The sequence below is a fragment of the Xenopus laevis genome, chromosome 3S (assembly GCF_017654675.1).
Source record: "Xenopus laevis strain J_2021 chromosome 3S, Xenopus_laevis_v10.1, whole genome shotgun sequence".
In the NCBI taxonomy this organism is placed as follows: Eukaryota; Metazoa; Chordata; class Amphibia; order Anura; family Pipidae; genus Xenopus; species Xenopus laevis.
Window position 1 is genome coordinate 62,792,687 of NC_054376.1, and position 22,800 is coordinate 62,815,486.

The 22,800-nt window shown below is 40.3% G+C and overlaps 2 protein-coding genes across 3 annotated transcripts; one reads left to right on the plus strand and one right to left on the minus strand.

Moving 5' to 3' along the window:
* On the minus strand, positions 1-15,652 carry rabl2b.S (RAB, member of RAS oncogene family like 2B S homeolog). Of its 2 annotated transcripts, none has more exons than XM_018254275.2 (9): positions 15,527-15,652; positions 12,620-12,753; positions 12,047-12,076; positions 10,077-10,156; positions 4,084-4,163; positions 3,388-3,499; positions 2,240-2,337; positions 2,030-2,113; positions 1-474 (listed from the first exon to the last, which is right to left on the minus strand). In XM_018254275.2, exons 2-9 carry the CDS (start codon positions 12,724-12,726, stop codon positions 388-390), a joined length of 678 nt encoding a protein of 225 aa, XP_018109764.1. In that variant the 5' UTR covers positions 12,727-12,753; positions 15,527-15,652; the 3' UTR covers positions 1-387.
* A 55-nt stretch (positions 15,653-15,707) lies between these two features.
* nme6.S (NME/NM23 nucleoside diphosphate kinase 6 S homeolog) lies at positions 15,708-22,368 on the plus strand. Its single transcript, XM_041588403.1, is given in 7 exon segments — positions 15,708-15,800; positions 16,341-16,448; positions 18,260-18,362; positions 18,470-18,509; positions 18,884-19,044; positions 21,620-21,653; positions 21,655-22,368. Coding segments are annotated over 6 exon segments (528 nt in total). The 5' UTR covers positions 15,708-15,800; positions 16,341-16,361; the 3' UTR covers positions 21,758-22,368.
* The last annotated feature ends 432 nt before the right edge of the window (positions 22,369-22,800 follow it).

Consider the following 22,800-nt stretch of genomic DNA (forward strand, 5'->3'; position numbering starts at 1 on the left):
TTCAGAATTAATAAAATAATTTACTATTTACAAATGCTATGTCCTGGAGAAAATAACAACTTTACATCTGATCACTGATGTCAATACAGTTAGAACACCTTTTGTCAGAAGGCTCACTAAAAGTCATACATTATATTTTAGTACCTACTGTCACAATCTCTGGGGACTTTGTACCCAAATCAACTATCTGCTATTTCTTAGAGATCAAGAAATAGATTTGATATAGACCTTGACGTAATGATAACTGCTCTTTGGCTCCTTGCCTTGTAACAATATAAACAGCAGCTTCATTCAGCTGTACCTTTACCAATATTAGCTGTATTTTATAGTTGTAGCAGCTAGTCCAAGCCTTCTAGTTGCAAAAATTGTACCCTGGATAAATGGTATTCACACAGCCTTTGGTTTCTCTCCATCTTCTGATAAGTCGTCTTTTTCTGACAGATCGTCTGCCTCTTGTTTCTCTAGTTCAAAGTTCTGTAACAACAGTAAAGTACAACATATCCATTTCCTTTCCAATATAAGAAATTAAAAAATAAAATGAAGGTATAGGACTGTATAATAGAGCTCTAGGAAACGATCAGTTGAAAAATAAATACAGCAATGCTTTGCACACTAACATAATCATCTTTAGATGCATGTGTACAAAATGTATTTTAAAGGTTGAAATTAAGTTTAGGGACCAAATTATTTGGCTGGTTAAAAATTGGCTTGAAGGAACCAAGGATTCCAAGCAGATCAAGCTATTTTATCATTTAAAAACACTTTTCTGCCTGTAAGGAAATTCTGGCAGGTAGAACAGGACCAAAGATGCATGGCACCCAAGGCAAGCCCCGGCTATCATCCCCCTACCTGCTCCACACCTTCTCTGTATCCCCTTTGCAACTTTCCCCACTAAACTCAGCAACTTCATCATCTGCTCTGCAACCTCCCTCCTGTATAGTCAAAAAACTTCAACCTCCCTCACCGTCGTGCAGAACTCACCGATCACCCTTCGGCCAATCCTGAGGCACAGAACCAGAATTAGGGTAGGCGGAAGAAGTATTTGCAAAGGGTCCTAGTGCCCACCCACCGTTGCACCCTAAGCTTGTGCCTCTTCTACCTACCCCTAGTTCTGGCCCTGTTGGAATGTCTATCCCTGCATTTGCTATATTTGTTAAAAGTGAGATACTACAAATGCAAGAGTAATTTACAGAGTGGGGGTTGCATCACTTCCAGAGTGCATGTTCAAAATGGTGCTGTCTGATTAGAGGACATTATAGATAAATAGCAGGGGGCTTTTTTTACCCATAAAGTGGATCACCGTAAAAGAGGCCACCCCTTTAGACTAGAAGAAAATAACTAATTTGAAGCAACGTAGGGGTTCTTCACAGTCAGGACAGTGAGGTTGTAGAATGCACTGCCGGGTGATGTTGTGATGGCTGATTTAGTTAATGCCTTTAAGAATGGCTTGGATGACTTTTTGGACAGACATAATATCAAAGGCTATTGTGATATTGTAGAGAGGGGTGTGTGTATGGATGCTGGGTTTTCATTTGGAGGGGTTGAACTTGATGGACTTTGTCTTTTTTCAACCCAATTTAACTATGTAACTATGATTCAAATCAATTTACTCTCTCTTATTTCAAGCAGCCATATTTGTGGGTACAGTCATAAATGGCCCCTTAAGCATTAAAATCAATTGAAATTCAAAATACATTCCTCACTAACTATGGCCATCAAAGCAGACGAAAGCCTTCACCATATTCCTTGCAAACAATGGGAAACACCTGCTAAATAGTGTTTGATAACACTGTAATTAGCATTTAAAACCAGGTCCTGGTCCTAACTACTAAAGAAAATTCAAGTTCCAAGTTCCAGATACTTGAGGTCTCAGAAACTAACCTACAGCACCTAACTATTAATGTCATACAGGCTGGATTTTCAGTTTTTTGTTTTCCTGCAGTGAGCGTTTCCAAGCAATAATCTTTTGACCTGTGGTTGCACCAGGAAAATCAATTTTAAACACTTTATAAAGTTATAGTCTTCTTACCTCAAGTTCCCGCATCACTTCATCCAAAAAATCTTGAGAATTTTGCTTGTAGGATACAGCAAGCTTTATTGCATCTCTAAACAGCTGAATAAATAGTTGGAGCAAAACACACTTTCTTATAAAACGAAGTATTATAATATGTTATCTATCTATTGGTACACAAACTGACCCCCCCCCCCAAATAATTTCACTTCCTCTGTGTGTCCTTACCTTAACCACATTGGTACCATCAGCAGCTGATACAAAGTAAAATGGCAGATTGTGTTTCTTGGCAAAATTAAAACCTTTCTGTGTCACTCTGAGATCAGCTGAAAGATTTAACATGGCAGTTAATTAATATGGCATGTGAAAGAATTCCTGCAGACAACGGACACACATCAAAAGCAGCTAGTAATTCAAGATAAAACAAAGATTTAATTCAAGATAAACAAAATGTGCAAATATTATAATTAGGCAAACCAAAGGGGGGGGTAATGCAAAATAAATAAGCTACCCTGAGAGGTGTGCTGAGGTGGCCACACATGGATTGTTAGGTAGAAAAATGTAGCCTTTAATAATTTTCACAGGTCATCAAGTGATGCCATGATAATACATTTGGTCCACCTAGACAGAAAACTAATAAGTCATTCAATTTCCATGTTTGAAACTGACTTAAAAGACACCAAATGATTTAAACTAGTCAAGACTTGAGTTCACAGAGATACAGAAGTAACTGATTACATCAATAGAATGTAACTGTCAACCCAAAATACAACTTGGTGTAGAAGCCTGCATCAGGTCAGGTACCCACAGAATACTTGCAAAGCAGTCGGGTTTCGAGTATATGGTTCCAGATTACCTGACTGCGTGCAGTCTGTAGAAAACCTGTCTGGGTAAGTGGCTAAAGTGTTGTGATTGGTCCCCTCCACCCTCCCCTTGTGTCCCAGGTTGGAAGGCAAATTAACCTATTGTGGGCCAGGTAGCAGATCAACGGGGCAAACTGCGGGTTGGATACAGGACCCGTGCAGGACTCTACCCTGGTGCACTAGTTTTTCATAGCAACCAAATGTTTCATCTCAATGTGCACACCAGTCAGCTGATGATAAATCTTGTCCCAGAGATTATTAAACCAAAGCCTTTTACTTTTTTAGTTTTACTTTAACATGTATGTTTATAATATTTTTCCTTTAAACCAAGGCATTTGGAAGATCACAGAATGTTAGATTTAAAAGAAGTAGAGTAGATTTGTACACAACATTTGTAAAAACATAATAGGCAAATCTATTTAAGTTGCATAGCAGTGATCTGTTTCCAGAACATAGCACTTGTTCTTTGCTTTTTTGTGTTGAATAATAAGCATACTAAAGAATATGTCTCACCATCGATCTTATTGGCCACAACAATGCATGGGATCTCTGGCCGGTATTCCCGTAGCTCTTGATACCATTTGCCAAGATTCTTGTATGTGATCTTGCGTTGTACATCAAATACCTATTAGAAGCACAGACCTAATTTGATGAACAGCATTTTCACACACAAACCAAACATAATACCTGTGTGCCATCTGCAATATAACCCACAAGGGGCCATTTATGTACCAGTAAGCATTCTGTGAACTGAATCATTTACTCACACAGATTATACCTTAAAGAAAAACAAAACCACTCCTCCAACCGCAGGAACCCTCCATCAGCCCCCCTCCTTGCATCTGATACTGTCAATATTGTCCCACTCTATGTACCTGCAACAAAAATGCAGAGTTGTCAGCAGGGTTGGCAGATGCCATGAAAGGCTGCCTTAGATTCTTATCTGTCAGTTTGCAGATGCTGAGAATTGAGATGCATGGAAGTTGAAGTTGATCAAGAACTAGCTTCAGCTTCGCTTGCTCAATCTTCTAAGCTTTGACAATGATACTAAGTGGCATGAGTGGGTGCCATTAACCCTGCTGCACAACTCTGCATTTTTGTAGGTACAAAGATTGGGACACTTTTGACAGGGCGATAGAGGAAGGGAGACTAGGGTTGGGTGGAGGGTTTTGTGATCCCTTAAAAAAAATGTATAGATTTGCAAATTACCATTATACAGGCATGGGCCTTGTGGTAATAGGAAGCATGCATGCTATGGAATCTTTCTTGTCCAGCTGTGTCCCAGAAATCTGAAATAAAAACATTTTTTTATTTTAAGGTCTTCATGTTATGAGTTAAATGCTGTAAAACTAAGAGATGGTCATAAAACAAACAACCCTGTCATTTTTCTTACTATCTGCATTTGGGCACACTTCTACCTCTTATTAGTAGCTTTGCATGTAAATCTATATGTACAGTGTATACACCCATTTATTACACAGTACATCGGAATATGTTGGCACTTCATAAATATAATAATAATAAAACAGACCCTCAGAGACTTTTGTGAGCACTGACACGCATAAATACTAACAAAACCTGATTGGTCAAAAGCAGGTCTCTGCACTGCAGATTTAAAGGAAATTTGTTCTTACCGTAATTTCTCTTTCCTTTGGATCCAAGCAGCAGCACCTATGAGATTGATTCCTCCCCTTCAAAAATAGGACAGTTAGACACACCTCCAACAATTAATTATCCAATAAAAACCCCCCTTTGCCCCACACTCCTCATTGTCATAACAAGTAAACCATAATGCATCTTAACCATTTATTGAGAAAACAAGGGGTGGGAAACTACTGCTGCTGCTTGGATCCAAAGGAAAGCGAAATTACGGTAAGAACAAATTTCCTTTTTCCTTTGCATCCCTCGCAGCAGCACCTATGAGACATAGAAAGTAATTCTTTTATACAGGGAGGGAATTTCCAGACATCGCCGTGTGGAGAATGTTTCTGCCAAAACTTGCTTCTTCTGAAGCCCAGATGTCAAGCCTATAATGCCTCGAGAAGGTATGCAAGCTACTCCATGTAGCTGCCTTGCAAATTTGCTCCGCTGACACTTGACTCCTTTCAGCCCAAGATGTGGCTACAGCTCTGGTGGAATGTGCTCTGACAAACACTGGAAGTGGAAGATTTGCCAACTCATAACATAAGTGAATAGTATCCCTAATCCACCTAGCAATAGTAAACTTGGAAGCCTTATTGCCTTTTGTTCGACCTGAAAAAGTGATCAGTAAACTTTCGGACTTCCTGATGGGACTGGATTTCCGTAAATAACTTCTCAATGCTCTCGCTACATCCAAAGAATGCAGATTCTCTTGCTCTTCTCCCACGGGATTTGGAAAAAAAGATGGCAGAATTATTTCCTGGTTTATGTTTGAAGCTGTGGCCACCTTTGGTTGGAAGGATGGAACAGTTCTTAATACCACTCTGTTTTCCAAAAAAGAATATAAGGCTCTTTAGCAGATAGAGCTCCCAATTCACTGATCCTCCTCGCCGAGGTAATTGCTAGGAGAAACGTCACTTTCATAGATAATATTTTAATGTCTGAGTCTTCAATAGGTTCAAATGGGGCATTACATAATCCCTTAAGAACAACATTCAAGTCCCAACTCGACACAGGCTCTTTATAAGAAGGACGGATCTTCCCAATAGCCTTCAAAAACCGTGTCACCAAAGGATCCGATGAAAAGACAATCCCAGTGAAAGCAGAGATCGCAGAGACATGTGCTCTAATTGTACCAGGCTTTAACCCTTTGTCAAATCCCTGTTGTAGGAAATTTAACACATCACGCACAGACGGGGTCAATGGCACCACCTTGTTCTCCACACACCATTTGCTAAAGACTTTTTGAATCCTTGCATAGGCTTTATTCGTGGAAGCTTTCCTAGATTGCAGCATGGTTTCGATTACCTTATGTGAGAGTCCATGCTTCGTTAGTAAGGGCCTGTCAAGTTCCATGCTGTCAAGCAAAGTATCTCCAGATCCTTGTAAAGATATTTGCCCTGAGATAGTAGGTCCTTGACCTGTGGGAGAATCCAAAACTCCCCATGACTCATTTTCATGAGTAGGGCAAACCATGCTCTCTTGGGCCAAAAAGGAAGTATTGCGATTACTCTCGCTTGGTCTTCTCTCACTTTCTTCAGTACCCTGGCTATCATCGGGAAAGGAGGAAAAATGTAGGCCAGGCTGTAATCCCACGTCACTGACATTGCATCCAGCTGCTCCGGAGCATCTTGAGCAAACAGTGAATGAAATCTGGGGAGTTTGGCATTCTTTCTCGATGCCATTAGATCTATTTGTGGAACGCCAAATTTTTTTGTTATCTTCCAAAACATCTGAGTTTTCAAGGACCATTCCCCCGGCAGAATTACCTCCCTGCTCAGCTGATCTGCCCACACATTGTCCACACCCTTTATGTGGACTGCCATGATCTGCACCAGATTTGTCTCTGCCCAATGAAGCATCCTCAGAGCCTCTCTTAGCAACAGTGGAGATCTGGTCCCTCCTTGGCGATTTATATAGGAGACGACCGTAGCATTGTCCGTCTGGACCTTTACTGATTTCCCCGTGACAAACTCTTGGAAATGTATTAATGCCAGGCTTACTGCTTTCAATTCTCTGAAGTTTGAGGATAGAGTCCTCTCTATTATGGACCATGTCCCCTGAATTGAGCGACTGCCTAGATGGGCTCCCCATCCTTTGCCGGACGCATCTGTTGTCAGTATACACCACTTCCTCTGAAGTAGTGACCTGCCCTTTTCCAATCTGACAGCCTGGAGCCACCATCTGAGCTGTGATCTGGTGTCTCCTGACAATATCCAACATTTGTCCAGAGAGTCGAGTTTTCTGTCCCACATTGTTAGCAACTCTTGTTGCAACAATCTCATGTGGAGACGAGCCCAGGGTACTGCTTCTATCATTGATGACATTAAACCCAGGACTTTCATTACTCTCCTGGCAGATATGGGTACAGGCTGTCTTAGCTTTTTCACATGATCTATTAATTTCATCTGCCTGTCCTGGGAAATCGTTAGACTCATTTGTCTTGAGTCTATCACAAAACCCAGGAATTGTTTCCTCCTCTCTGGTTGTAGAGATGACTTTTGTAGATTCACTATCCAACCTAAAAATTGTAGGAGATTCAGGACTCTGTCCAGGTGTTTTTTCAACAGACTCTCCGACACCGCCTTGAGCCACCAGTCGTCTAGATATGGTACTATGACGATGCCCTCTGTTCTCAATACAGCCACCACCGCAGCTACAATTTTCGTGAAGACCCTCGGGGCACAAGAAATACCAAACGGTAGGGCCGTGAACTGGAGATGCCAGACTTCTCCCAGAATGTGAACCGCTATTCTCAAATATTTTCTGTGTGGTTGAAAAATTGGTACATGCAGGTAGGCATCCTTCAGATCTAAGGTTGCCATATAATCCCCCTGCTCCAATAGATTGATAACCGTCTTGATCGAATCCATTCGAAACGTCTTTTTCCTTATAAAGGTATTTAAGTATCTTAGGTCTATGACCATGCGAACTCTTCCGTCCGCCTTTGGAACCAAAAAGACCCCTGAGTAAACTCCCAATTTTACTTCGTTTGTAGGTACTCTCTCCAAAACCTTGTTTTGGACAAAATCCAGAATAGCTAGTTGTAACGCAAGCTGTTTCCTCTGGTTTGTTGATTGAGGGGTAATAAGGAAGCGTGGGTTGGGTGACTTTATAAACTCTATCTTCAAGCCTTGGTGTATTACTTGGAGTACCCAAGGTTCTCGAATGACCTCTACCCACTGCTGTGAAAAAAAGCGCAACCTTCCTCCTACCCCTTCCCTTCTGGCGTCATGCATCTGAGGGCTTAAATGAGTAGGGATATTTACCCTTGGGCTTAAACTCAGTATTCTTCCTATAGGGTCTAAACTTTGCCCTATCTCCTTGGTTCCTATATCCACCTCTGTTGACATATCTAGGGGGAGACTTTTTCTGCCCCCGAAAAAAGATTTTTTCCAGTTACCCTTCTTTTTCTGTGGTAAATTTTTTCCCTTGTCATCTGACAATTTTTCCATGAGATCATCTAATTGTTTCCCAAAAAGATGTCCAGGTTGAAACTCCATATTGCATAGATTATTCTTAGAGGCCACATCTGCTTCCCAAGGCTTTAACCAAATAGCCCTTCGAGCTGTAGTAGACAACCCCATAATCTTTGCTGCAAGCCTAAGATTTTGGATTGAAGCATCACAGAGAAAATCTGTCGCCATCTTAATATCCTGGAGAGATTTTAAGATATTCTCCCTTGAAACTTTTTTCTCCACATCCTGCTCTAACTGCAGAACCCATGCTCTGAGAGCTCTAGAAACAGAAGTAGAGGCTACTGTAGGTTTGCATTGTGCTGCCGCCGCCGAGTAGACTCTTCTTAATGATGTCTCTGCCTTACGGTCCATAGCCTCCTTGAGGCTCGACCCATCCTCCACCGGAATCACTGTTCTTTTGGAGAAGCGGGCGACAGCTACATCCACCTTTGGTGGTGCCTCCCATTGATCAACCTCACTCTGTTCTACTGGATACAACAGCTTGAATCTCTTATTTATGACTGGAGCCTTCTCTGGATTCCTCCATTCCATTTTCATAAGCTCCTTCATAAGCGGGTGTACCGGGAAAGTTTTATTTCTTACACAGCCTCTAAGATCCCCCTCTGGGTCCTTTGACTGAGACTCTCCCTCAGAAATCTCTATTTCTGTTCTTACCGCTTTTATCAATTTGGGCACTTTTTCCGTTTGGAACAAAGCCAATTCCACTTCCTCCTCTGAGGATGATGAACCGACCTCATCTAGGATCACTAGATCCCCTTCTGGACCTGTATCAGAATCCTGTTGAGCAAAACTTCTCTTAGGGTCGCTGTGATGTCCCGACTCCTGCATGGACTCTTTAATCAACTGTTTGATTAAATTAATGGAGGACACCGAGAGTTGGTCTCCCCTCTGGGATTCCCTCTCTAAACACTCCACACAGCGCCCCCTCTGATAATCATCAGGAAGAGGTGCTTCACACTCCCTGCATATAATATGCTTGCTCTTCCTTTTCCTCTTTTTAGGTCCTTGACCTTCCATAGGACTTGACATCTAAGGTAGGTAACAATAATATGTTTTATTATTTGTCCCCCTTTTATATATACATATATATTTATATCATATTTTTACAATCCACTGCAAAAAATACCTTAGCTCTTCAGAAAAAAATTCTTCAGGCAGAAAGAACCTCCTAGGTACCACAACAGCCACCCGTTTCATACGAAGAGGCCTGTTGTCAATAGTGCTGGCTATAAATAGCCTATTCAAAATTGTTTGGCGCGAATTTCGGCGTTTCCAGCGTCCTTACGTCATCTTTACGCACTTGCGCCTTCGCGCATGCGCAGTAACGTCAACCGCCGTTCCTACGTCGGCTCGTCCGCACGTCAGCGTCTGACGTCACGACGGGCCGCATTCCGCCCCGTTGCTTAATCCCAGAAGGATATTCTGCGCAAAAAAACTGGGGCCAGATGACAAAGAGAAGACTTCTCTCCTACACAGAAAAAACGTCTTCCAATACGCACCTTCCTCAATCCGCCAGCCAAGGTATTTGCCTGGTTCCAAAGCCCCCTGGAGGTACTACTGCCCCTTTCTTCTTCTAACCATCCTATCTTGTCCGGTAGGACAGAAAAAAACAATGAGGAGTGTGGGGCAAAGGGGGGTTTTTATTGGATAATTAATTGTTGGAGGTGTGTCTAACTGTCCTATTTTTGAAGGGGAGGAATCAATCTCATAGGTGCTGCTGCGAGGGATGCAAAGGAAAAACAAATGTGTGTGATGGCAATGAACTGTAACCATCCAAAATAAACAAGAAGTGGTACCAATAATCAACTAAATTAGTATAGCAATAACTTAACTTTCAAACTATCATGTCCAATCACCTTAATTGTTTGGTATTACATATAGACCATACATTAGAAATGTGCAGATGGTTCCTCTCTAAGGTCCTACAATATTAATTAGCAGGATTCATTTACTATTACCATTGGCTCGCACAGATCCAGTTCCTTTAGAATGGAACTTGTCCTTACTAAATCAGCCTGTACACAAAAATCTGATGGAAACCATTATGATTTTCGGAGCTGGTGTGTATGTGCTGAAACTCACCTACAAGAACAGTGTTTCCATCAATACAGGTGGAATACTTATACAACGTCAGCGCAAATGTAGAGAGCTGCTGTGGACGACTATAAACAGTTAAGTAATTAAGTCCCATAGATAGCGGAGATAGATACATGGATATACAAGAGAGTTTTTAGACTAGGGAAAAAAGGTAACAGACACAAAGAGAGATATTTATAAAGCTACAGAAAATTATTTACACCAAAACACAGTGTAATAAAAGCATCAAATAAATGGCTTGTTTATAAAGCGTCTTTTATTGCCTTATACATTAAATAAAGGATTGCAAATAAATCCCAAAATTACCATTACAATGGGCTTATCAAGCTATTTATTTGAACATTTTTTGCTAGGCACATACTAATATATGCCATTATATTTCTGCTCTCCAAACCGAACATATTCCATTGGCAGCAAATAAATTCTGATCTAAAAATGCTGGGTAAAAAAAGTGGTCACACCATTTTTAGGTCATAATTTTACAAGCAGCTACACATAGAAAAGTCAGAAAATGTTAAAATAAGTGGGATGTCTGGTATACTGTTTTTAAATCAATTTATATTACCATTAAATCAGAAATAAAATAGCTTAATAGTGATTACAGTTAAATAAAGTGTTTCTATGCCCATCAGACTTTATGTCAATAATGCCCAGTGAAGGATATCACAGTGTGCTAAAGCCATGCATATACACTGGCTGATATAAGCGGCCAACTTTTTTCTCTTGATACGGTGACACCTAGAGGTCTCAATAGAGAATGGGAACTTAACTGTTTTATAGATTAGATATTTCATATCCTTTATTCCCCCTCTTCTTCTTTTTTATTATATGCTTCTTTTTCGTTCACATTAGTTTTATGTTTCGTCCCCCTTTTCTGTCTATTTTTGCTATTCCTTTTTGTTTATTTCCTGTTCATTTCCTGTTTATTTCTTTTTTGTTCATTTTTGTTTATTTTGTTTACCTTGTTTATTTTTATTTTTATTTTCATTTTTGTTCCCCTTTTTTTCTCTTTTTTTTTTCTCGTTTTTTTCTCTTCGCTTATTCATTCATATCGACATTGCATTGATATTATTCTCTTTGAGTGCTCTAGACTGTTCTGTTCTATATTTATAAATAACCCTATTTTTGATATTTGATTATACATATTTATACATAATAATACTTATTTGATAATTTATTTATATGATATATTTCTATATATATGGGTAAATTTCATTATATATGTATAATCTGAGATTTATGCAATTTGTGACTATCATGCTTTTAACTAGATTGATACTCATCATCTGGTGTTTTTACTTATTTAATTAATGAATATGCATAAGTATGTCATCAGCAGGGGGCGCTGTTGGCTTCTGATGAAGTGACCTAGCAGTCACGAAACGCGTAGAGCCTTGCACTCCCCTGCCTTGCACTTTTGGATTTTGTGATTTTAACGAGTTTCAATAAAGAATTATATTTTATACAGTCACTTTCATATGTCTATCCAAAGGAGTTCACCAACGTGTGCGCACTTACTCTTGAATAAGCGGCCAACTCAACCTACTCCAGACCAAGTCAGCGGCTCCCAATGTATCTAACCCTCCTGCCAGTCAGCCCAATGAAAAACCAACCAAAAATCATTTGGTCAAGTATGAAAATCTCATTGGACAAGAACTGAATTGGCAGGTTAATGTTCTCCTAATGTGACAAGTTTCTGTAGACCTGCAGTATGATCTAAAATTGGTCCGTTCATTTGCCATTCCTGCTAAATGAGCAGGCCTCATAGCGTATGGTCATCTTTTCTGTAACTGATCAATCATAGGTTGCTGTAGATAACTACTCCAATGTAAAATGTTGCGTTAATTCCCCCATATCCATTTACTACACTTGTCCCATGGTGTATTCTGGAATCCAAAACAAAGAGGAAGGGAAACTGATGTGGCCATAAAAATTCAGAGACTCAGAAAGGATACAATCCATCCATTAGAAAGCGTTCCATTAGCCTACAAGAAGAAAAAATGTATAATAAGTATACCAGACAACTTTCCTAGCATGCCCTACTGGATTGTCAGGTCCCTCAACTGCCATCTCTGTGCTGGTGGCACATTCCTACAAGCTTACAAAAAATACTGTGTGCTTTGTAGTAATTCCTATGAAGAAATCGCAACCAAACTACAGCATCCCAGGTTATTTTCTTTTTGGATCCAGGCTGAGTATGCTCTAGTTCTAGAATATGCTTTCAAATACCCAGTACTGTACTGACACTTTTGTGTGTTTACATTCAGGTAAATGGTAGGCAGCAGGATTTTAGGCACGTTTGAGCCACATGTAAGAACACAGCAGGAAAAACACCCTTAATATACCTCCTTTGCCTCAGAGTACAGAAAACCTTTAAATATAAAACTCCAAGAAAGCATTAATGTATTATAATATGCCTACACTGGGACTGCTATTAAAAACGATAAATAATATGGCTTCCCTTATCTCTAAAATTGGTTTTCTACAATGTGTTTGTGAACAAAAGTGCAATGGTCTCAGGTACTCACTTTGATTTTCCCACAGCACTGTCTCCAAGACAGATAATCTTGACATTTTCAGCAGCATCATACTTCTCCTGATCAAGCTCAGAGATTTCACACCCATCTCCAGCCATGCAGAGAGTCCTGTGTTTCAACACTTCCTTTACATTAATTATCCAAAACAAGTAACTGTCAGCCAAAATCCTAGCCAAAATAAGAAAATTCTAAATATTATGCAATGCACAAAAGTGATGCACTAGCTGGTTAAAAATGATTTCCTTTTTCTCTGTGAAAAAAACAAAAAACAGTACAGTAAATGATCCAGTAAGATATAGATAATCCTTACTGGAAGCAGAACCAGCCTATGGGTTTATTTAATATTAACATGATATTATAGCACACTTGAGGTATGAAGATCCAAATTACAGAAAGATCTGTTAACCAGAGTCCCAGGTCCTGTGCATTCTGGGGAACAGGTTCCATACCTGTATATGTTTTTGTTTTCTGTTTTTTTATCCAAGGGAGAAAATAGGCATTCATTTGAAACCTCACATTGGTAGACATTCTTCATACCACCGACTCATACCACAGATAATTTGACACATGGTAAACACCAAAGGTGCAAGAGTCCTAAATGGACTCTTCTCTGATTCCTCACTTTTTGATGCACTTGGCTTTTTCAGGAGGAATTAATGACAGTTATGACTCAGTCCAGTTCTCTGGATGTATCTGCCTTTTAGAGATAATTGCTTGTTTTGTTGAAACAAAATGCCACACTGCCATATGTATGCTCCTTTAAGCTGCAGCCTCATGGATAGGAAGCAGGGTTGACAGGTTGGCGGTTTTCCAGCCAAATTGGGCTACTAAATTAAAGCCCAGGCGGGTTTTGAAAGTACAAACTAGCCAAGGTACGGATTTGGGCTACTTTATGGTCCTTTGGCTAGTTTGTACTTTGGAAAAGTTTTTTTCTTGCCCTAATGTGCCAATCCCGTGTCTCCCAATGCTTGTTGGGTAATGTAGTTTTTGTTTACCAATTTGCCAACTGCCACGTTTAATGTAAGACTAAAATACCCAGCATGCAATGGGACTGGCTTTTGTAGAAGTCGGGAGTTACCAGATTTTGGGCTCTGCATCCCAGTCCCCCATCACTCTTAAGCATTTTTGCATTTTCTGGTGACTTTCTTCAATTTCAGACAATTTTGGGGCATAAATCTGCTGGCCACCAAAATGTCTAGAGGTTGAGCTGTTTTACCAATATTTATTGAAATTGCTTCTGTAAAAGGCATTTTTTCCAGGACAAGCACAGCGTTGAAGTTAAGGAAGGCTCTGTGGAAATTAAGCTGCTAAAATGTCACAGTGGGGGTTCCAGGTTGCTTCCATGTGACAGGCTCTGGAACTATGAGAATACAAACTGTCAGTCTGTCCATTCTCCCAGCGTCACCAGTAACTAGCAAAGGATACTGGCAGCTGGCGGTGCCTTGCATAACATGAATGACTCTATGGAATACAGCAGCAGCAAGCAGGGCCACCATCAGGGGGGGACAAGTGTCCCGGGCATGAAGGGGCCCTTTATGAGCACCCGTGCTGCCATTTCTCAAGTCCCGAATGTGGAAGTGCCGAAAAGCCGAACAGCTGAAGCCACGAAAACAGCCGAAGCCAAAGTCCCGAAGCTGCGAAAAGACCCGAAGTCACGAAAGGAGGTGAAGTTGAAGTCCTGCTGCCCGTTCAATTCTACTGAACATCAATTTGTGGTTTGTTTTTTTTATTCCCCTGGCCACCAATGTATTATTTTAATATTCTATAGGCCCCTGCCACCACCCTGGCACCAATTTTTTTTAAAGAAATTTTTTTAGGGAACCATTTTTTTTTTTTAACTTGCCACCGTTTTTTTTTAAAAAAAATTTTTGGGGCCCCAATTTTTTTTGTATCTTGTAAGGGGGGGCCTGGCACCAATGGTTTTTTAAAAAAATATTCTTTGGGGCCCCAATTTTTTTTTAATTTGTAAGGGGGGCCCTGGCGTCAATGGTTTTTTTAAAAAATATTCTTTGGGGCACCAATTTTTTTTAACTTGTAAGGGGGGCCCTGGCGCCAATGATTTAAAAAAAAAAAAAAAAAAAAAACTTTTATGGGGGCCCTGGCCAATTTTTTTTTTTTTTTAACTTATAAGGGGCCCTGACCATAAATAGCTTTTTATAATACACAAAAGCCATGAATATCCTGTAAATTATATCCTTATAAACGGTGAGTAGTGATGTCATCAGTTATAAACGGTGAGTAGTGATGTAATTTCTGTCACATGACTCACTAAAATTTGTGTATTATAATTAATAAAGTACCCCCAGTTGTAAAATATGAGGATATTATAAGTTACCTCGGAGTTCCATGACCTGTATAAAAACACTCGGCCTTCGGCCTCGTGTTTTTATATGGTCATGAAACTCCTCGGTAACTTATAATATCCTTATATTTTACAAGAGGGGGTACTTTATTCACTATATAACTTGTGGGGGGGGGATTACTTTTTAAGTGCTGATGTCTGTGTGGTCTTTTAACTGTGATGTGGAGTGGGCAGGATATGGGGTGGGGCTTGGCGCTAGTGTGGGCGGGGCCCAGGCGGCCCCAAAAATGTTGTTTTATGAGCCCCATGATTTCTAATGGCGGCCCTGGCAGCAAGTGCCTGGCATTTGTCACTTAGTCTATTAACAACATTGTAGAGTGCAGGAGATGAAGCCCCCTAAATGCTCCAGGTTTGCCCTGAGTCTGAGCATATAATTAACAATATCACAATAGGCAGATAAGAAGCAACTGACAACAGAATACGTAACACCGACAGAAAACCCTTTTCTATTCAATGTATTGTACCTTCAGACTCCAGTAAACTGTGCACGCATTACAATAAATAAAGTAAAAACATGGGTATGAAAACAAACTCACAATGAACGAAGTACGTATCCGCTACTTCTCGCTTCGCTGTGCCTGGCAACAGTAAGTAGATAATGCGCATGCGTTCTCTAAATGGGCTGGTCAGGCCCCTTTTAAGGCATAGGGAGCGATCATTCGCTACCCCAGCCTGGCAGTTCCTGTGAGACGTAGAGAGCGCATGCGTATAGTTTGTTTCCGCGCTTCTTACCGCGCTCAACAATGAGCGTCGGGGGTCAATTAAGGCAGAAAGCGGTGAGCGTTACTATGGCTACATGAACCACGTGCGGTTAGTAACCATTCAGCTGTGAGTAGATCTGGTGCTGAGGACTCAGACGCAAATAAAAAAAACAATGCTGCATAGGCAGAGTCCTGTAGATTGTTGCCAATTAAACTTGAATGGGTTGGGCAGAGGAACTAAAAGCAGTAGCCCAAGTTGTCTGTCCATAGGGACACTAATTCATACCTTCCAACTGTCCCTTTTTCGGAGGGACAGTCCCTCTTTTGACAGCTCAACCTGCAGTCCCTCATTTGTACTGGAAAGTCCCTATTTTCTCTGCACTGAACAGCCAGAAAAAGAAACAAAGTTTCTAACTTAATTGGCTTTTAGCAGAGAGCACAGAACACCTAACAGGTGCAAATAAGATACTTTGTAATAATTTTATACAGATTTATGTTACTGCATTCGGCATTGCTTAGTCCCTGAGGTGGCGATTTCCAGAGGTTTTTGTGATCGTTTGCATTTTATCTCCTGCGAGGCAGCACTGGAGAAATGTTATTACTATTAAACTGCAGATCATATTTTGATATTTGTGTCTTTGCCTTGTAGGATGTGATCTCTTGTGCAATCATGTCGTCGTGTCGCTGGGTTCGACCCCTTCAGCTCACATTAGCGTTGATTAAACCTGATGCAGTAGCCCATCCAGTCATTTCTGAGGTGACTATTGTGCATTAAAAATTAAATGGCCATTGGGACTTTGTAAAGCACAATGGTCCTGTGTAAATCATAATGGCTTGAATTTCAAGTGGCTAGCTGGTTTACGGCTTGGTGCAGTAATGTACACTGTATGGCCAAAAGTATTCAGACACTTGCTTCGCCAACATCTCATTCCCAAAACAAGGGTATTGCATGTTTGCTTGGGTCCAAAATAACCTAGTAACCACGCATTGATATGAATAAGAGACTGGAATATGAATTGGAGAGGGCCTGACTAAAAAGACGAGTAATAACAATAAGGGGGTTATCTATTAAAGTCTGAATGCTAAAAACTCGAAAAATTCAAGCTTTCTTACTATTAAATTGAAATTTTTCGTGGGAAAAAACCTTGAATTTTTCGAGATTTATTATACCCCAGTGCTGCAAAAAGTCTGAATCTGAAAATCCACCATCACAGACCTGCCAAGGTTGTGTATAAGTCAATGGGAGAATTCCCTATAATATTTGGAAGTTTCTGTGGTCTGTGTTGGAATTAGCCCGAAAATCCAACTATTTTGGGCAAAAATTCGAAAAAATCGCTTGATTTGGGAAAAACCTCCAAAAAACATCGTACGATTCGGGTTTTGGCATTATTTTATCGAATTTTCACCCAATCCGATTAAATCATGATTTTTTAAAAATAAATAAGGTTAAATTGTGGATTCTAGTTTCGTCTGACTTTTTTATTTAGAAAAATTCAGATTTTTAGAAATAACCCACTAAATGTGTAGCCCAAGGGAGAATTGGTTTTTAGATGGGGTCAGCAGAAGATGGAGTCAGCAGAAGAAGGCAAATAATTCAAAAACTATAAAAAGGAAACAATTAAGGTCTGGCTATTCTATACTAAAAGTTAACCTTCAAATACTTTTTCCAGTTCAGTTCGTTTCAGATCGATCACCAGAAATAAAGTCTTTTACCAATTACTTTCTATTTTTTTATTTGTGATAGTTTTTCTAATATTGAAGTTTAAAGCTTTTCACTTTCTAAAGCAGGTTTGGGCGGGGGCCTGAGACCATACACGAACATTCAACTTTTAACTAACATTTTGGGAAACTGGTAAAAAATATAAGATGTAAAACAATTGAAAAACATCTTTGTTTATGGAGAACAATCTGAAAACAACTCAACTGAAAAAAGTGTGAACAACCCCTTTAAAGGTAATCCACCCATTTACTATGATATAGGTAGTTTTTTGGTGCTATGAAATGGACTCGGTGGAAAGGGCGTAGTACAAGGGCAGTACATCTTTACATGTTGTGAGCCTATTATTTGTCATACTGCATGCTCAAAGTCTATATTATACAAATAAGTCTGGGAAATGCGAATTCTAGTGGCCATAAAATGCCTTGAGTGACATCTAGCTGGCAGAAAAACCCTGAGTTAGAATTCAGTCTCCCACAAATATTTTTGTTCCTGTTCTACAAAACTCATTTGTAACTTTAGATTTTCAATACAATATGTTTTTAATGCTGTATATTTTTTAAAAAAATACAGAATTAGTTAGTTCCCATAATTCTCATAAGGTCTCTCTGTTTTGGGCCTTTACAGTAAATACTTACATGCCAGGGAACTGCAAATAAGGCTATAATATCTAAGAGCTAAATGTACTTAATGCAGATACCATAAAATATAGTTTATGACAAGGTTGACATTAGTCCTGAAATAGTAAAGGTGACCCTTTACTCTTTTTTCTTTACTAACACTTTTGCCAACACTTCCATATTTGCTGGATCTCTCACTATCCAATCTTCTTTCCTGCTCCTCTCTCATAGGCAGTACATGAAAAGATTTTGGAAAACAACTTTCTAATAGTTAAACGTAAAGAGCTTCAGTGGAGATCTACAGATTCTCAGAGGTTCTATTGTGAGCATACAGGTAGGAGCCAATAGTAAACATCCGTAAAATTGAATTCACATTTCATAGTTACTTCAAATTAAATAGGATTTTTACCTTATTTAAACCTCTTTACTCACTTCCTGCAGGACGATTTTTCTATCAACGACTAGTGGAGTTTATGTCAAGGTATGTTTTGTTTTGTTTCATCAACATATGCCCTCGTGACCCCAGAGGAGTAGATGTTCATTGTCAGCATGAACTAGACTCTAATTACATTTTTTATGTAGCAATATAATGAAAACCTTCACTGTATATATGAGTGGTTGTAACTTAACATGGTTAAGAAAATCGTACAGGACTTTTTGTTTTGTTTTTATGGGACCTGTTTTATTTCAATCAGTTCTTATTAAATCAAATTATTCATAATTACAGCTCATCCTTAAGGAGGAGTTTTGATATATAACTGATTTACAAAGTACTGTCTAGGCCCTGCCATATTCTTACCTCTGGCAATGTAACTAGTGTTAAAGACTGATGTAACATTCTTGCTATCCATGCAGTGGACCCATGCAGGCATATATTCTGGCACATGAAGATGCCATTCAGTTATGGAGGAACTTAATGGGTCCAACCAAAGTGTTCAGAGCACGGATTGTGGCTCCTGAAACTGTGCGGGGTAATCTGGGACTGACTGATACCCGGAATACTACACATGGGTCTGGTAAGTATAATCGCTTGCTGCAATTCCTTGACCACTACAGTACTTTACAGAAATGCAGGTTTTTATGTTCTAACTTATTTTAAACTGGATTGCTTTGATAGATGAACATTATTCATTGAGTCAACATAGTTTACACATACCTGATGTTAAAATCACAGTTTGCAAACACGATAAAGGTTTTTAAACTTGCTCCAGAAATAACCTTACATATTTACATAGTAGGTGAGGGAAAAAAAAGACACATCTATCAAGTTGAACTTTTTCACCATGTGAAACCTGCTTAACAGTGCTCCAGAAGCCTAACTTTGTACTTTATCCTTTTGTTTCCTCAAAAAGGTCTAATCACTTTTAGGCACCCCAAATGATTATAATCACTTACCTCATCCATGGGTTGGTGCTCTTGCTAAAAACTGCACAGGAGACTGAATGCAGGGAGAAAGGTATGTTATTCTGGGGGATGTTTAGAGCCTTTTAAGGGATTTTAAAATAAATGGCTAACTTATCATTTAAGGGTAATGTAACATGGAACAATGTTCAATAGAGCCCCACGAAGCTTAAATATATTGGATAGTAGGAACACAGCAAGAGACTTAGCAGAGGGGACGGTGGGTAGGGGAATAAAATGATACATTTTACTGAATCGGTCCACTACCACCCAAATTACAGTAATTCCCTATTGAAATCCATGGAGATATGGGTCCATGGCCTCTTGGGAATAGGAAGCGGTATAGCAATAGGTAGCAGACCCTGAAGTAAGACCTGAATGGTTTTAAATGTTGACAAAAATGGACAAGAATCAATGTAATTACCAACACTCTGCCTTAATTTTGGGCACCTGAAAGTTTTGATTTCTGTGCCAGGGCTGCTTTTCACTCCAAGTCTGGCCCTTTCATAGCTAATTGCCATGGTTTCGAAAAATGACTCGAGAGAGAGAGGGCTGGATCAGAAGGGCATAAACCAAATGCCTATAACTGAGGATCCCCTTGGAGTAGGACAGTAACAAAGTTAACTCTAGCCTCTGTGGGAAAGGAGTGGGGTAGGAACCCAAAATGTAATCTAAAGGCAAAAAATGTACTATAGTCCCTCGTGAACTTTTCTGGGAAGGGGACCTTAGGTTGCACTGCAATGTTACCCAGGGTGTTGGTGGAGGTCTGCTTCTTGGGACAGGAGCTGGAGTGGAATCAACCAGATGTTGCTGAATAATGTCCAACCTTGCAGATAATGTTTGGAGACATTGGACAATTTGATTTGCTTAGTTTCTTGTACTCTGGAGGAGGCTTGCCAGGATTGCTTCTGTGGTAGCCGGAGAAGCAGCTGCTCCTTTGGCGTCCATGTTGGGCCCAATGTAATGTCATTTTCGGTAATCGTGTTGTTCACGATTCATGCTTCTGCCCAGGGCAGCCATCAAGGGGGGAGAGTTGTAGGGGGACCCAGCCACGCAACACTTACTTTATTAGCCGGGCCCCCCAACTTTCTGAGAGCTGCTGACTTCGGGAAGGCATGGACGTTTAAGGGGCCCTGGCCACCAATTTTCTTATAATGTGGGGGGTCTGGCCACCAATTTTGGCCATCAATTTTTTTTTCTCTTGTGGGGTCCTAGCCACCAATATTTTTGAATGGGGGGGGGGCCCTGGACACAAGTGTTTTTTTATGGGGGGCCCTGGCCACCAATATCTTTTTATTTTTTTATTAACATGTGGGAACCGTAGCCACCAATATTTTTTTTGTTTTTTTTTACTGTGTGGTGGTTACTGTGTGGTGGGGGCGGACCTGTGGGGTGGGGAGGGCGGACCTGTAGGTGGGGCTTGCGGTGGGCGCAGCCCAGGGGGCCCAGGAAATTTTGTCGTATGGGGCCCTGTGATTTCTGATGGCGGTCCTGCTTCTGCCTATAACCACCGCCTTCACTACTTGGATGCCACCAGGTCTTAAAAGTTATAGAACAAAGGCGAGAGTTCTCGGCAGGCAAGGGAACCAGAACTTGTGACTGGAGTAATGGGGAAGAGCCACATGTAGTCGAAGGAACGTGCCGGGGTCAAAATCAATCAGCACAGTACAGAGTCAAGGTCCAGAAGAATAGTCGATAAAAGGCAAAGGCACAGATACAGTGGTAGTCATGATCAGACAGAGGCCAAGGAATAGAGATTCAAACTAGAAACACACCCAGGAACTATCTAGAATAGACCTGCGTTGGCAGCAAGTAGTGTCTGGCTCCTTGAAAAATGTGAATTTCATGCCATTTGTGATATCATCTGCCACGCAGAGTATAAAAGGATGCGCACGTCAGTCTATGGGAGCAGCACACAGGATGGGAGACTTGCCTCCTTCCAGATATTCTTACACTAATCAACACTAACTAACATAGCATTTAGACAAAAGTGGAGGACTGCTTGGTTGTTTTGACTGTGCTCATAAAGTAAATTACTGCTTAAATTAATGGAAATACTGAATCAATCCCATAATGCTTATTCCTGGGTACTATATTATATAAAGGAAAATTACAGTATGTATATTTTCCCTACTTCTTGTTTGGTGCCATTTATTTCAGTACACACTAAATAATCGGTTACTTTTTCAGATTCTGTTGAATCGGCACAACGTGAAATCACTTTTTTTCAACACAAGCAATTGGTATGAGAAGCAAGAATCTCGCTACAGAACGGGGCCAGTATACTATGATGAAGAACAATTAGAACATCGGCTTGTAGAGGAGTGAAGGGGAGTACAAGGAAAACTGTGTTTTATTTTTTGTCTGCGGCATCATGTCACATTTAATAGTGTGTGTGTCAGGATCAGCTGGATTTCAAACTCTAGGGTGTTTGTTCCAGGAACTATGCACTTTCCAGTTGAGCCACTGGAGGATCTCATGGCTGCTTCTGATCAGTCCTATTTTCATATTCATTGTGTTTTGTCTACTCTCTTGTTTCCGCCCACCTCATTAGTCTCATGTGTTCTTCATCCCCCTAATTCGAACCCCTTATAAACCTGTCCCTGACCATAGCTCCTTGCTTCGTCATTTTGCACCCTAGCCCTGATCTTGCTGTTCTGTGCCTTGATTCCTGTTCCTTGTTACCTGTTCCTGGATTCCTGTTCTCAAGACCCTCCCGTGTTCCTGTTTCTGAATTTTGCTTACCTGTCTTGTTGGATTTCCCGGTTGTGACCTTGGCCTGATTACTGGACTCTGTTTGCCTGCTGCCTGATCTGACCACGACCTGTTTATTGGACACTGTTTTTGTCTGCCGATTCCTTATTTCACTGACTGGTATATTATTTAATATTTTCATCAACCACCTGTTTGGTTTAAACATAAAACCTTATTTTCCTTCACGTCTCTAAGACTCGGTACAGATTTTTTTGGTTATACCTCTTGTTCACCACCATACAGGCTCCCTTCTGATTATTTAAGTTCAGTGTCTAATCCTTACAGCGTGGTTTTAACATGAAGAGACTGGGGCAAATTCACTAACCTCCGGAAATTTGGCAGCGATGGCTTCGCTCACATCGTCACACTTCGCCAGGCGAAAATTCGCCAGGACAACGCTAATTCGTACAGGGAGCTGAACGATGGCGAAGTTTGCTAGCGTTAATTCGGCAAGCAAAGCGATCTTGTACTAGCATTGGCTAATCTGCATACAGCGGGAAGTTACATTTTAATGGACGTATATTTTGCAGCAAATACATTACACTACACAAGCCCAGGGAACCTTAATAAAAGAAAATAGATTTGTTATAATGCCCTACACATGTGCCTAGTGTATC